The 15,213-nt window shown below is 34.4% G+C and overlaps 1 protein-coding gene across 1 annotated transcript in view; it reads left to right on the forward strand.

The window, feature by feature from the left end:
- Positions 1 to 15,213, forward strand: part of pav (kinesin family member pavarotti) — a 222,903-nt gene that overhangs the window by 174,862 nt on the left and 32,828 nt on the right. The window contains exons 20-21 of the mRNA XM_090412700.1: positions 8,497 to 8,639; positions 11,533 to 11,627. Of these exons, the coding sequence (XP_090268826.1) occupies positions 8,497 to 8,639; positions 11,533 to 11,627 (238 nt within the window). The remainder of the gene's footprint in view (positions 1 to 8,496; positions 8,640 to 11,532; positions 11,628 to 15,213) is intronic.

The raw sequence follows: 15,213 nt of genomic DNA on the forward strand, positions 1-15,213 counted from the left end.
GACATTTGTTTCATTAGGAGCCGAGTTATAATGCCAAGAATGACAGTGTGTTTCGACGAATCGTCAGAAAATAAGTTACAAACAGAGAGCTCCGATTGACTTTTCTGTTAAACTTGGTAAAAGTTTAACACATCAAATGCTTCAAAAAGCATAAGGTGATGAATGCTTATCCCGTACTCAAGTTTACGAGTGTTTAAGCGATTTCAAAGTGGACAACGAAAAGCCGGGCCGTCCAAAAACTGGACTGAGCGAAGTTAACATCCAAAAAAGTGCGTGATTTCATCAAAGAAAACCCAAAATCGTCCATGAGATTGATTGAAGATGAATTTGGGATTTCAAAATCAACTGTGCACAACGTTTTGACCGAGTAAATTGAATCGCGATTTGCACCTCATCGTTCGAACATTGTGAGACAGTTTTCGAGCAAAAACCAAGTTTGTGTTTTGGATCACTCGCCATATTCACCTGATTTAGCACCCTGTGACTTCTTTCTCTTCCCCTGACTTCATTAGCTGATGAAAGGAAAGCGATACGACACCATTGAAAACGTTCAAGTGGCAGTAACCACGACCCTCAACAGTATTCCAAAAACCGATATAAAAAACTCATTTAACAAATTAATTGACCATGCCAAATGCTGTATCGAAGTTGAGGGAGAGTATATTGATTGAAATAAGTGATTTGAATAATTATAATTGGCCTGTGTTTTATTTTCTATCAAAAGTTCGGTTTCTTTTTGAACAGAGGGTGTATTCCCATAATTTTTCCACTATTTCTCATAAAGTGAAATTCTGAGTCTGGCAACTCCTATGTGGTATGAACCCAGCTTGTTCCAAGTTTTCTGTTTTACAATTTTTGTTAGCCTTTATTCAAATCATCATCACGAACCATGGGCTCACTGCCCGTTGATGTCCGATGCCTCCTTTATATTGTCTATCCATTCTCTGTTTGGTCTACTTCTTCTGTTTGAACCATCCTAAATACCAAACATAAATGTCTTTATCTTCTGGTCCTCACTCATGCTACAGATGTGTCCAAATAATTGCAGCTTCTGTTTTATAATCTTCTGCATTAGATTCTCTTTTGGTTGTATCTTCCAATAGAGCTCTTCATTTGTGATTTTCTGTACCCATTCTATTCTTAGAATCTTCCTGTAACAAGTTTTTTTCAAATGCCCAAATTCTTTTTCTTGATTCCATATTTATTACCCATGTTTCAGATCCATACAGTACACTGCTAAAGATGCATGTTTCCAGTACTTTTAGTTTTGTTTGTAGGCTGATCACTTTACTTTTCCAAATGTTATCCATGGCCTTCAGATTTGTTCTTCCCTTTGCAATCCTGATCTTTATTTCTTTTTTACAGTCCAAATCATATGTAATTTTACTTCCCAAATATGTGAATTGTTCTACATTTTCTATATCAATTCCACCCACTTGTATCTTTTGTTTCATGTTCTTCTCACCAAATACCATTGTCTTTGTTTTTTCCAAGTTCATAACAAGTCCAAATCTCTTCCCTTCCTCATTTAACAGTTTCATTGTTTTTTGTAGTTCTCTTTCATCTTCTTCGATAATAACAATGTCATCTGCAAATCTTAGATTGTTAATTCTCATTCAAGTATGCTTTCATAAATCTTATCTGAAACATTCAGTAAGGAAATTCCTGAGAGTTCTATTCAAATCAGAAATAGAACTCTCATAGCACCCACACAGTAAATCATCAGGATTTTGACCTTCTCACCAGGCCTTCTGAATTATGATAGTACAACATGAAAAGTTTATGCCATTACTGACTTCCTATCAACAGTTTTCTTCCAAATTAATCTGTTACATGTCAAGACTCCAGTATTGTCATCTCTTATATTTCAGCCCTCAAAGGCACTTCTTATCGTGTCAGTCCACCATAGAACTTGTTCTGGGTCTTTTTTTCTATTATCCTAGCAATAAACATTGGTTTAGCTAACCTTTCCTTGCTTATTTTGTTTAATGACTATACTACCTTATATTAGCTCTCACACAGTCCTGAAACTGTAGCCAGTAAAAGTTTTATACCTCAATACTTTGAGCATTTCTGGTTGAATATCATCTACTCCATCTGCTTTTCCACATTTCAGGGTTTTGATGATTTTTTTACCTCATGTTTTGATATATACTTGTGATTGCATTCAACTATTAATATTTTTCTACCATTGTTCTCTTCCCTCTTGTTTCAAAGTAATCACTCCAGATATCTAGAATAACTTTAGTTTTCATGTCACCTTTATCATCTCTGATTTCTTTTATGATATCCTTTTCTCTGTTACTAAGGTGTTTCAAAAGCCTTCAGGACATTTTCCCACATTCCTGATATATATTTTCTATAATCTGACCAGTCTTTCCATGACTTTTGTTTAGCACTTTTACACGTTTTGCTAACTTGCTTCTAGAAACTTTCGACATGTTTCCTCTTTTTTTTTTTATGACTGCCTCTTTAATTTTCAGAATCCACCATGGAGTACTGATTTTTTTCTACCCTTGCAGGCACTACACTACATACCTCTCTTCCACTTAGTCTCCAAGGTTTGGTTCTTATTTACAAAATATTTAAATTTTTCTTGAATAATATTTGAATAATAATATTGAACAATTTTTCTTGAAAAAGTATCTGAAACTTTCTCAGATACTTTTCTTTTCAATGTGATATTCAGTATCATTTTGCTCAAAACTAAATGGTGTCACTTCCAAATGGGATTACCTCTGACTTCTGTTCTTCCTTTTCATGGTTTCAATTACTGTATCTTTTTCCTATCCAAACTCCTGCTCAGACCAAATTACCAATATAAATTTCACTGGTATAAAGGCTTCATCCTCATTCCACCCAAAATTTTCAACCACTTTGCAAAGCAGTCCATGAAAAAGTTCAGTCTATCACTAATGGCTTGAGACTAAAACTTCAGCATCACACTTGGCTGTTCTTTCAGGTTGGTTTGCACATTCTTATCAATTATAAATTTAATCTAATTTAATAAATTTTTTGTAGATCCAACCTTGTTGTTAATCCTGAACCACTGTTGATAATTATGTAATCAGCCTGGTTGACTGAGTGGTTAGCGTATCTGCTCTCCGAGTTCGAATCCCATGGATGTTTGTGATTATCTGTAGCAATACTAGTGGTGGTGGGCTGTAGATGATGTTGGTGTAGTTGCGGTTAGAATGAGCTGTAGAGTAGACAGAGTTGTAGAGTAGGTGACTTGGACTCCCTGGAGGTGTAATAATAATAATAATATTTGGTTTCTATCACCCATTGTTGTCTAAGCTTTTGTAAACCCAGGATTTACACAAACATGGAACAGATCTAGCATGAAAGGGCTCAAGACCTATATGCACTTAATTTCTGTCAAGAACTAGTTGTTTTCAAGACAAACTCCACTTGTATTCAGCAGTATAAAAGAATGAGGTGCTTTTTTTTTTCATCTTCTGCAGCAACTCCATAGAAAGTTGGAAGCATTCCCAAATCTTTGCAGCACACTGAAAATTTACTCATGCTATCAACAGCAGTTGCAAGTAAAGCTTTCAGTAAAATGTAATTAATCAAATTACTTACAGTCTAAGATAAGTCTGGAATACTTTATTGAGCCTGTTAAGCCTTGCTGTTGGAAATGAAACAGCATGTAAACTATAATCACATTGTCACAGATTCATTCACTGGCTATTAAATTATGGTAAAATATCAAAATAAATTACGAAGAAACTTTTTTATATGCGTTTACTGAATTTGTGTTTATTTTTTGCCAGATAGAAAAATAAAATTTTTCATTATTTCTTACAAATTTTTCTTAGCCCAAAATTTAAAAAAAAATGCTTTTATAAAATTGTTACATTTTTTAAGCTTTAATAGGAATGGAAAAAATGTGGTCTTTCTTGCTTCTCCCACCCCCACCCCCAGGCTTTTTTGTAGATCCAGCCTTGTTGTTAATCCTTAGCCATGGTTGATAATTATGTAATCAGCAAGACATTTTTGGTTGGCTCACATTTCTATATGGAATAGTATTTTGATAATGGCTAGTACATGTCTTGAGCAAAACTGTAGCTGATATAATTAGCTCTGTCCTTTTCTCCAAAGGCATTTTTATAGGTCTAGATTCACATACTATTTACTATTTAGATCTCAAACAAGTGTTTCATATTAGTTGGCCTTTCTGATGACCTAAAGAATTCTCGATTTCTTTCTACTATCTTTGGTGGACTGTGTGCACAAGTAAGACTCATGAGCAAAAATGTAGCTGATGTTACCACCGAATTCATGACATGTATCCTTCAGGATATATCTCAGGAATTTGACGATAGGAAGTTATTCCTAACTTCTGTTAACAGTTTACTCCAGATTGGTCTTATTTGTAAGGTACTCCTAACTGCATCAATTGACCTTGATCTTAGCCCCCCCCCCGGTCTTGTTTCTTGCCATCCTGGATTCAAACACCTGTTTTGCTAACCTCCTTTTTCTTATTCTATTTAAGTAACCATACTGCCTTAATTAGCTCTGCCCACACATTTTTGAATGCTGATACAGGTTCCTTCGTATTATTTTCATTTTTCATATGATTTTATTGCAGGTCCCACATCTGTTCACTCCTCTAACCATAAGTTAAAATTGGTTTGAACTCTGCTTTATATAACATTAGTTTAGTGTTTTGGCCAATTTTGCTTATTCTGTTGTCTTCACAAAAATTGTGTTCGAATGTAAGTTAGGCCATATGTCATTTGACATATTTTACTTGTTCTATAGATTCTCCACAAGAATTCGGTAGATGTTTTCTGTATTCCTTCCTGTTTTCATGGTTTTTTTTTCTTTATATTACTAATTGCATGCCAAAATAGTTAGCACTTATTCAATTTAGTTAAATAATTCTCACATCTTGTACTGGTTTATTTAGGATTATTGCATCGGCTGCATAAAGTAAGTAGCTGAGTTGAATATCTCCAATTTTAGTATCAGGTTTAATGCCATTTTCCTTCACAATGCTATTCATATCGATGAATAACCATGTAATAGTGTACACTTTTGTCTTAGACCTGTTACTTAAAACTATCCTATCTTTGCTGTATACTTTTATATTGCTAAATTAGTTAATTGTTATGTATAAATTTTATTTTTTTTCTCTTCTAGCCATTAACTAATTATTTCTTAAGTTACATAAATTTGTCACTTCTGTAACGCATTGCTATAGACCATTCCACAAACTCTTTTTTACAAGGGTTTGAAAAGTTTGGTAAATTTCCAATAGACGGCGACACAATTCTTTCATTCATACCAGTGTCGGCACATATCATCTTTTTAGTGACTCCTGGCAAAATTTTAGCCATGTGCGATGCATAGTTCTTATTTAGCAAACATTTAAAATGACTGTGTTCACATTTTTCATAAAAATGGAGAAAAACGAGTTTCGTGCAGTGAACAATTTTATTTGAAGAAGTGGACAGCCATGCAGATCAAAGTTGAGTTGGATGCAGTTCATGGGAACTCTGCACCAGCATTAAAGATTGTTTATTTTTGGATAAATGAGGTTAAACATGGTCATAAGTGCATCAGATGAAGCATGCTCCAGATGCCCGACTGAGGTTACTACAGAGGAAATGATTGACAAAATCCATGGTATCGTTATGGAAGAGTGCCGAGTGAAAGTGCATGAGATTGTAGGCATCTTAACTGAAGGGGTGTATAATATCCTGCACGAAAAATTGCACATGAAAAATCTGTATGAACGATTGTTGACTGTCGATCAGAAACGCATGCGAAAAGATATTTTAATGCAGTGTTTGGTGATGTTTAATCGCAATTCACGGGATTTTTTGTGTCGATTCGTGACTGTAGACAAAACTTGGATCCACCACTACACACCTGAGTCCAAGCAACAGTCAAAACAATGGACAATGCCTGGTGAAAGAGCACCGAAAAAAGTGAAGACCAGTTTGTCAGCTGGGAAGGTGATGGCCACTGTTTTTTTTGGGGGATTCCCAAGGAATTATTATGATAGACATTTGGAAAAGGGTAAGACAATAACAGAAGTCTATTATACATCATTGTTGGACTGTTTAAAAGAACTGAAGGAAAAAATGGCCAAGATTGGCACGCACAAAGGTGCTCTTTCATCAAGACAGTGCACTACCCCACACATCAGCCATCGCAATGACAAAATTGCACGAATTGAGGTTCGAATTGGTTCCATGTCCACCGTATTCATTGGAGTTGGCCCTGTGTGTGACTTCATCTTGTTCCCAAACTTAAAAATTTGGCTCGGTGGGAAAAACTTTTCTTCGAACGAGGATGTCATCAAGCCTGTGGATGACTATTTTGCACAATTTGCCAGATCCTATTTAGATGGAATGAAAAAACTGGAAACTCGCTGAACCGAATGTGTAGACCTCAATGGAGACTGTTGAGAAATAAAGGTGATTTTTTCCAAAAAAAAAAATGTGTTTAACTTATTTTTTTACCTGAACCAAACTTTTCAAACAACCCTGGTACTATCTTTTCATTGTACCCTCTAGTAAAGGGGTTGTACAATAAATTCCTATTTGTTATCATATACATGCTATGAATAAACTTGTTCATAGCATGTGTATGATATGAAAGTTTAAAAGAAGTTATTCTAGGATATCTGGAATAGTTTATTCCAGATATCCCCTCTTTTTCCTGTTGCTCATAATCTAATCACAGAACTTTCATATCTATCATGATACAATCCTTCAATGCAGTCTTCTCTGAATACTTTTTTGACATCCATTAAAAATCCTGGTGAGTGAAGTTGTGAGCCATTAGATTATCCAATATTGCCCTGAACAAAGACTTTTAGAACGTTATAAATTCTCGTATGCATGAAACTTAAGTTTTTAACTTTTCCTTCAGTCTGCTGAGCTCGACTAGTTTTCAATGGTATTTCTGTTGATTCCTGTGCTTGTTTTACTCTTTTTCATTGATGCTATATATGAAAAAGAAATCAAATCAGCAGAGAATGTTCAATTCTGCTGAAATTGTTCAAATCATTCTTGAAAAGATAATGTGCCTTGATATACTATATATTGAACCAAATACTATGCCTACCAAATTTGAACTCCATCCAAAACAGTTAAGAACAGCATAATGTATGCATTTGTAGATTGATAATTCATCTTTCATTTTAAAAATTTTATGGAATTTACGACTGTGTTAAAAAAAAACTTTTTTTATTATCCTGGCGTTTCGATCTTCACATCAAGATCATCATCTGGAGCATACATAAGTATACAGAACAAGCTGAGTTACATCATTAACTGTAAGCTAGAGAAACAATGATTTGATCACGTGTTATTCTACTGGCATGACCTCTGGTGAGGGAAAAAAAAAAATTTTTAAATAAAATAAAATAAAATAAAAAATAAATTTTTAGATCAAGCTAAATTCTATTTTTACAATGACAGGAATAAACATTCTTTTAGATGGTTTTCTTTGTGTCCTATTTTTAATATTACAATTCTTAATTTTGATTTACAATACTGGATTTTTCTACAGTCCTGTTTATAGTTGTTCTTGGTGAAGAAGGTAGAATATATACCTTCCATATGTTTGGGATTTTTAAACCATCATTGTTGTTCAGATTGAGGTGGTTGCTGATAATCTCACAGGCTTCCTTGAATTTCCGTTCATACCAAGTTCTAGTGTGATGTAGACAGCTGGTGGTTTTCCAGTCAATTCTGTGTAAGGTATTCAGGGCATGATCAGAAAGGCCAGCTTCACCATAATTATTATGTTGAATGTGTCGTTTATGTTCTTTTTGTCTAATAGGAATAGTGTGTCCTGTTTCTCCTATATATGGTATGTTGCAAGTACAATAAATCCGGTATACTCCAGGGTGAGCTAGTGGAGGGAGTGGGTCTTTGGATGAGTTGAGTAAGTTTTTTAATTTTGCAGGAGGTTTAAAGGTGGCTTTGAGGTTGTACTTTTGTAGTACTCTGTTTATTTTGTCTGATATTCCTTTAATGTAGGGAATGGTTATAGTTTTACTGTAGTCTGGTTTGTCTTTGTTTTTTATTGTGGTTTTGTAGAGAATTTTGTTTATAGTATTTTGGCTGTATCCATTTTTTTGTAGGTTACTACTGATAATTTTAAACTTGTTTTTCAGTGCCTGTTCACTGGAACAAATCGTCTGAGCTCTGTTTTTTAGCGTGTTGACACCTAGTTTTTGTGTTGGGTGGTGGTAGGAGTTTATGTGTATATATTGTCCCGTATGTGTCGGTTTTCGGTAAACAGTGAAGGAAAGATTGCCTGAGGGAAGACGTGTGACAAGTGTATCTAGAAACAGAAGTGTGTTGTGTTTTTCAATTTCAGTTGTGAACTGTATATGTTTGTGTTGTTTGTTTAGGTGGCTAAGGAATGTGCCTAATGTAACCTTAAAAGAAAGGATTATGATAATTCATCTAATCTAGATTCTTATTTTCAGATATGAGATAATGCTCATTACTGATATTTTTCACCTAGGAACTGTGCTACAGCCCAAGATGAAAAAGAAGAAATCTGTGAGTAAACTTGATGTTAAAGATGTGACGAAAGATGTTTCTAAATATGTTCTTACTCACCAAGAACAAGATTCTGGTGGAGAAATAGAAACTCAGTTATACAAGGTAATATTTTAAGTATATCAAGTAGTGAAAATGTATATTTGTTATAGAACACTTTGCAAAATACAAAGTAATTCTCTCTCTCTCTCTCTCTTGCCCCCCCCCCCCTTTGATAGTGTTCTTGTTTACAAAATGGGTTATTTATTAGAGTATAATTGAATCTCTTTAGTATAATTGAATTCAGGAAACCATTATTTTAAGTTTCCCCTTCAGAAAAGACTGGTTTCTCTACATCCCTGCTCCCACAAAACATACCATTCACATGATTCAAACTTAGTTGCCTCACTTTAAGTTATACAAACTTATATTCTAGGAAGAATTTATTTGCATACAGGTTTTAATTCACTTAACCACTGAGTTAGCAACTATTTCCAGTACTGCAAGCATTATTTAGTTTTATTATAGTTTTTCTTTTTGTTAGAGTTTATTTTTCAATACACACACATTTCTTATAAATAACTATAACACCAAATGAATTTTGATACACACTGATTCAGTATTAATGCAAAGAATTCTGGTTCATTGTCCACTACCCATCCTCTCATGTTGTATTAACCATTAATCATCCTACCAGCCAAGAAATGTGTAGCTGTCAACCAAACATGGAATACAAAGTGTAAGCCATCAGTTGCTTTTGTTATGATGTATGATGACATCATACACTTAGAAGGGCACGTGAAACTAATTTGCATTCTTATATTCCTTATGAATTTGTTATATATAATCTCCTATGTGACATAAGGGAGATTATATATACAAGGGAGAGTGGTTTCAGAACCTATAGCAAATTGGTGGCATGTGTAGGCTGGAGAGAGAATGAATCCATTGTTCTTTTCAAACAGCTTGAGGTTTGTAATCCTTGGGGACTACTTCATATAGAAGGCATTTTCCAGAGAACAGAGATAGATAGAATGAAAAAGGACTGGGAGAAGCAGGTTCTGTGGATCAGCAATTGAATTATAAATGAATGTTGGGCAGTTGTTGATTATATTATAATAGATTTAGCAGAAGTGGGAGGAATGATGGATGCTAGTTCATTGGAACAGTCCCTATGAAAGTACCTGTCAAAGGCACGGAGCTGAAAACAGGCCATTTGTGAGAAAGGGGATCATCGTATTAATGAATGGCTCTCTTTTTAACATCAAGAATTTTTGTGAGTTTTTAGGACACAGTTCAAAAGAAGAAAGTAGGCTAAGATTGGGTAGATTTGGGATATGTGCAGAGTTAGTAGTAGCTGAACAGGTGAACAAAAATAATGTCTCAAGAAGAAGCAGTACTAAGTAAGTTTTTTGCATGTGACAGAATCAACAGATTTGGTATTTGTGTCAGGAAAGGCCAAAAGTAAATGCCATTCCATGAAGAGAAAAAAATCTGGTGGTATTTGGTCAGTTGGGTGATAATGAAAAATGAACCAAGATTTTGTGGGGGGGGGCTGTGTTTTTGTAACATTGAAGATGGCCAGGTTGTCATCACTCCATTGAAGGATGGTATAGAGATCAGTGTTTAGAACACTGGCTATAGATCTGAAGCTTGGGATATTTAACCTGCAGGTTTGTTAAATGAGTAGGAAGGAGTGTTTTCAGTGAGAGAAGGCCATTTATGCATAGGAGAAAGAGAAAAAGTGATATAACTGCAGTAGTAGATAAAACTGAATGAATTAAGTTATGTAACCAGCAGGAAAACTGGCTGCCCAATTACAAAGTGTTGAAGGCAGACCAAAATATTGGTGATTTGCTGAATACCCCCCCCCCCCTCTATACCAAATCTTATCAAATATCTTGAAAATGTCAAGTGCAGTAACATAAATTTCTGCAAACTTTTCCATTGCATGTGCTGAGGTGGATAAGGAGATATTCTGTGGATCTTGAGTGGTGGAATCTGTACTGGTTATCAGTGATTAACTGATAGTTGCCCAGTTGATGAAGCTGTCAATGTTCTTCATTTTAGAGCACACTGAGGTGAGTGAAGGAGGATTGTTAGTTTGACACTTTTACTCTTTTGAATTTAGATAAATATGTGCTTGCTTTCATGCTGTAAGGCAGATACCAACTTATTATAATAGTTTAGAGATACAGTGTAGGTTAGATATTATAACCTATACTGTATCTCTAAAGTATAGAGTATAGGTTAGATATTATTAGTTCTGGTGAATCATATCATCAGGACTAGAAGACTTTTTCTGGCATCTAGGTAGTTCAACATGCTTCTGAATGTTTTACTGCCAAACAGCCACAGAAAGCATGCAGTATAATGTTTCCTTGGTAGGAGGATCATGACAGTAAGTCAGCTGTGATTACTGCAGTGCAATCTAGGTGAGAGCACATATAGACAGAAGTTGCATCCAATTGCCTTTGCTTTGCAGACAGATAAAAAGCGCAACTGCCTTTTTTTTGTAAAAGACAAGTGTTTGTGCTACAGTTTTTTTTATTAGTATTATTGACATTTATAACATTTTTATATTAATGTGAATTTTTTTGGTCACTAAATCACTGAAATTGGCTGACTGAAGCAAAATTGAGAACTTAGTTTTGGTAACAATCGAGAGTGCCAAATTTGATTAAAATCCATCCAATGAGAGCAGAGTTATCATTTCAAATCCTTTTAACACTAAAAGTAGTCTCATTAAAAAAAAAAAAAAAAAAAAAAAAAAAGCAAAGAACTGAAATACCAAATTTCAGTTCTTTGCTTTTTGTATCTTTCTATAAGGATTCTGTAATCAGATTGAAAATTTTTTATAATAATGGCATTATAGTAAAGTGAATGTACTTTTACACAATGTGAGTAGATCTATTTCATTATTACAAAAAAAAAATTGATTGTGTAATAGTGATATTGTAATTAGTATTTTTTTTTATAATGAAGTGAAAACTAGAATAATGGCTTATTTCCTATGCAGGGGGATGTAATACCATCAGCTGGAGGTGGAGCTCAAGTTGTGTTTTGTGATGTTGAGAAATTACGGCAGAGTTCTCCTACAACTGCTGCTTCTAGGTATGATTATTTCATATGTGTTGAATTAAACTTGTCACTGTAATTCTTTTAAATTGCTCATTTATATTGATAAAAATTGATATGGCAGCAAAATCTCAGTTTTATATGCAATTTTCTTTTATTATTGTGCATTTATAAAAATAATTTGAAATGTCATTCGGTATCGACTGTATTGGCAGCTTAACTGAGTGAGCTGTCCTACTGCATTGCAGAGAAGAGTGAAGTAGTAAATTGCCTGTAACATTCAAGAGTACTCTTATTAAAAATAATTATAATAAAGAATTTAAATTAAAACTGAAGAGTAAAAAAAAAATCTGCTCAATTTTGGGGGTGAGTAGCACTTCTGTATATTATCTATCACTGTAGATGCTAACAAAACTAATATAAACAATTATTTATATGTTCCTTACATTTTTTGAAAGTTATATGTATGGAATATTGATCTTATCATGCTAAGATAAATATGTAAAAATCCCAGTTATTGAAAATGAGAGAAAAGATTTAAAGGGCATTATCTTGACATTTAAACTGTGTTAGAGAAAAACTTCAGTTTAATAAAAACCAAAATAATCATTCGATGTTTCGACCTTCACATGAAGGTCATCATCTGAAGTACACACACACACACACACATATATATATATATATATATATACACAAAGAAACAAGCTGCACTACAATCTACATGGTATGCTAAAGTTACATTGATTTAGTCAACTGTTAAAATTACTGGCCTGACCTCTGGTGAAAAATCAATTTATTTATTCATACCATGTAGACTGTAGTGCAGCTTGTTTTGACCTTAATGTGAAGGTCGAAACATCGAGTGATTATTTTGGTTTATATTAAACTGAAGTTTTTCTCTAACACACAAATGATAAAGCAAAACAAGTGTTCTCTGCCAGGTTGGCAGGAAAACGACCCAGAGGAAGACCAAGATATAGGTGGACTGATACGGTACAAAGTGCCTTAGACGATAGAAATATAAGATCTGATAATGTTGGAGTCTTGACAAGTAACAGACTAATTTGGAGGAAAATTGTAGATAGGAAGTTAGTAATGATGTAATTTTTTCATGTAGTACTGTCATATCCTGTACACCCCTTGAGGGTACATAGCAGGAATTTGATGATGATGATGACAAATGATAAATTCCTTATTTATCATTTTATTTCTACCATCTATAAGAAAATTAGGTTCCAATGTCCCTGAAGTTCCAGTAAAGAGCAACGAACTCAGGCTCTAGTTAGTTTATTGTTAATGATAAACAAAAGAATCTTTGCTTAAATTTAATATCTATTTCCTTCTCTCTCTCTCTCTCTCTCTCAAATATTTCTCATACTTATATTATCTTTGACTGCAAAGGCACATTAGTTGGAGAACTAGAGCTTGAATAGAGGTCAGAAATTTGCAGTTTAGTGAAGAATGAAGGTCCTCGGAGTGACGTCCGATGATCAATGGACCCTCGACACCGCAAGGTAAAAGAGGGTATAAGGAAGATGATGAAGGTCCTCGTTGTAATTAGGATTATTTCAGTTACAGGCATACCCCAGTCATACAACATGTTAGATTCCAGACCACTGTCATATAGCAAATCACTGTTTGTTTTCCCTTCACTTGTAGATGCATGTAACGGTTTAATAATGTTATTAAGTGGTCATGTATATGTGCATAAACATAAATGATGTAAATAAAACATAAAACATTTATTTAGCAGATATCAGACAAAAAATTGAGTAATTTTCACAAATGAAAAAGTTACGAATAGCTTGACTTAGAATGCCAACCAATATGGTTATCAGTATTTGGTTATCAGTGGTGAAATTTTTTGTTATATGGAGGGTTGGGAGAGAACACGGAGGGCATCCATGGAAGTTAAATTTATTTGCAGTCAAGAAAGGGGTAAGCACTAGCTTTTTCTCCCAGAGAGTAGTGAGTGGAATAATTTGCTCTTACGGGTAATGAGTGCATCTAGTGTGAATGAATTCAAGGGTAGGTACGATAGCCGGGTTGGATAATTTACAGCCTCCCTCGATGGGTCCTTGACTCCCTGAAGGCCTCAGATAATAATAATAATATGCATTATTAAAAATTTTGGTTTTGGCAATGAGATTGTCACGATATAACTGTGGTATTGACTAGTGTAGCACTTTTCACTCAGAACTTTGTTTTTAATAACTGTAACAATAGTAATGCGAGGTAAATTTAGTAATTTTATTCTTAGTATGTAATGTTTATAGTTTTATCTGCCATTATTAACAACAGTAAAATAAAATAATAGTTATAAACTGTTCATAATTCACAGCAAAACAGAGAGAGATCTAGTGATCAATGATGTCATAAATAAGATGAGTTCATGAATGTTGCACGTTAGTTGATTTGTGGCAGCATCATATCTCAACCATCGTATGAGTGAATGTGGATCATATAAATGGGCATTCATCACAATTGAAAAGCATCATATGAACCAACCGCTGTGAAGTTGAAGTGTCATAATTCAGAGTATTACTGTATTTGGTCAGAGCAGATGTTTGGAACTGGAAAGATGAGAGCAGAAATAGTAATCAGAACATGGAAAAGAGGTAGAAATTCTGGTGCCAAGTCATCCCACTTGGCACATTTATATTGCCATAGGATATACAGCTGAGACTGGATGGCAGAAAGCCATCTGTAGAAAAGGAGACACTGATAAGGTTCTGGTTGCCAAGAGAAAAGCAAGCATCTGCAGTATATTTGGAGGAAGAGCACTGGTTAAGTAAAGATCCAGTGTTGGAAAAATTAGGATTATCTAGTATTCTTGTTAGCAAATTAATTGTTTATGTTAATGTAAATGATCATGCCTGAGAACAGATGATACAGCTTCCCTTGTTGCATTATTTGGAAAGTTAGAGAAGGGGAATCAGTTTGCGTTATGAATGTTAGTCTCCTGGGAAGGTAATCTCATAATATTATTAGTCAGAGAGGATGGCATGGTTGTCTATTAGGAGAGTGGTCAATGCAGCACTTTTCAACAGCACTTCTAACTGCACTAATCCACTTATTTAATGAAGACCAAGATTTAGATGGATCGGTACAGTTAGAAGTGCTTTTGAAACCCATGATAAGATCTGACAATACTGGAGCTCTGACAGATAACAGACTAAATGGAAGGAAAGTTGTGGAAAGGAAGTTAATAATGATGTAAGCTTTTATCATATAGTACTGGAATGGTCTTCTGTGTACTCCTTGAGAATATGATATTTGAATACATATCAGGTACAAGTTCTCTGACCTCTAGGCCAGGCTGTTTGAAGGGCCAAACTGGCAGATTGGTGGCCACATGTCTTGATGACATCCAGACTATATTAAATTGCACGAATCTGATCAATCAAGACTTGCAGGACATGCTATCTCCACCAAACATTGAATCCTTTGGAAAAAGATTAAGGTTCTTCTTAAACATATAATCTTATGGAATGTTTATCCAAAAGAAAGTTGTGAAACCTTGCTACATCGTCCAAATCTAAACAGAAGTGGAGTGAAATTATCTCTTTAATGGGAAATAGTACTTCTTCACATACTCTGCAAATATATTTTTTTTTATAAT

The sequence above is a fragment of the Typopeltis vanoorti genome, chromosome 23 (assembly GCF_054136105.1).
Source record: "Typopeltis vanoorti isolate ZY-2024b chromosome 23, IOZ_Tvanoo_1.0, whole genome shotgun sequence".
Lineage (NCBI taxonomy): Eukaryota > Metazoa > Arthropoda > Arachnida > Uropygi > Thelyphonidae > Typopeltis > Typopeltis vanoorti.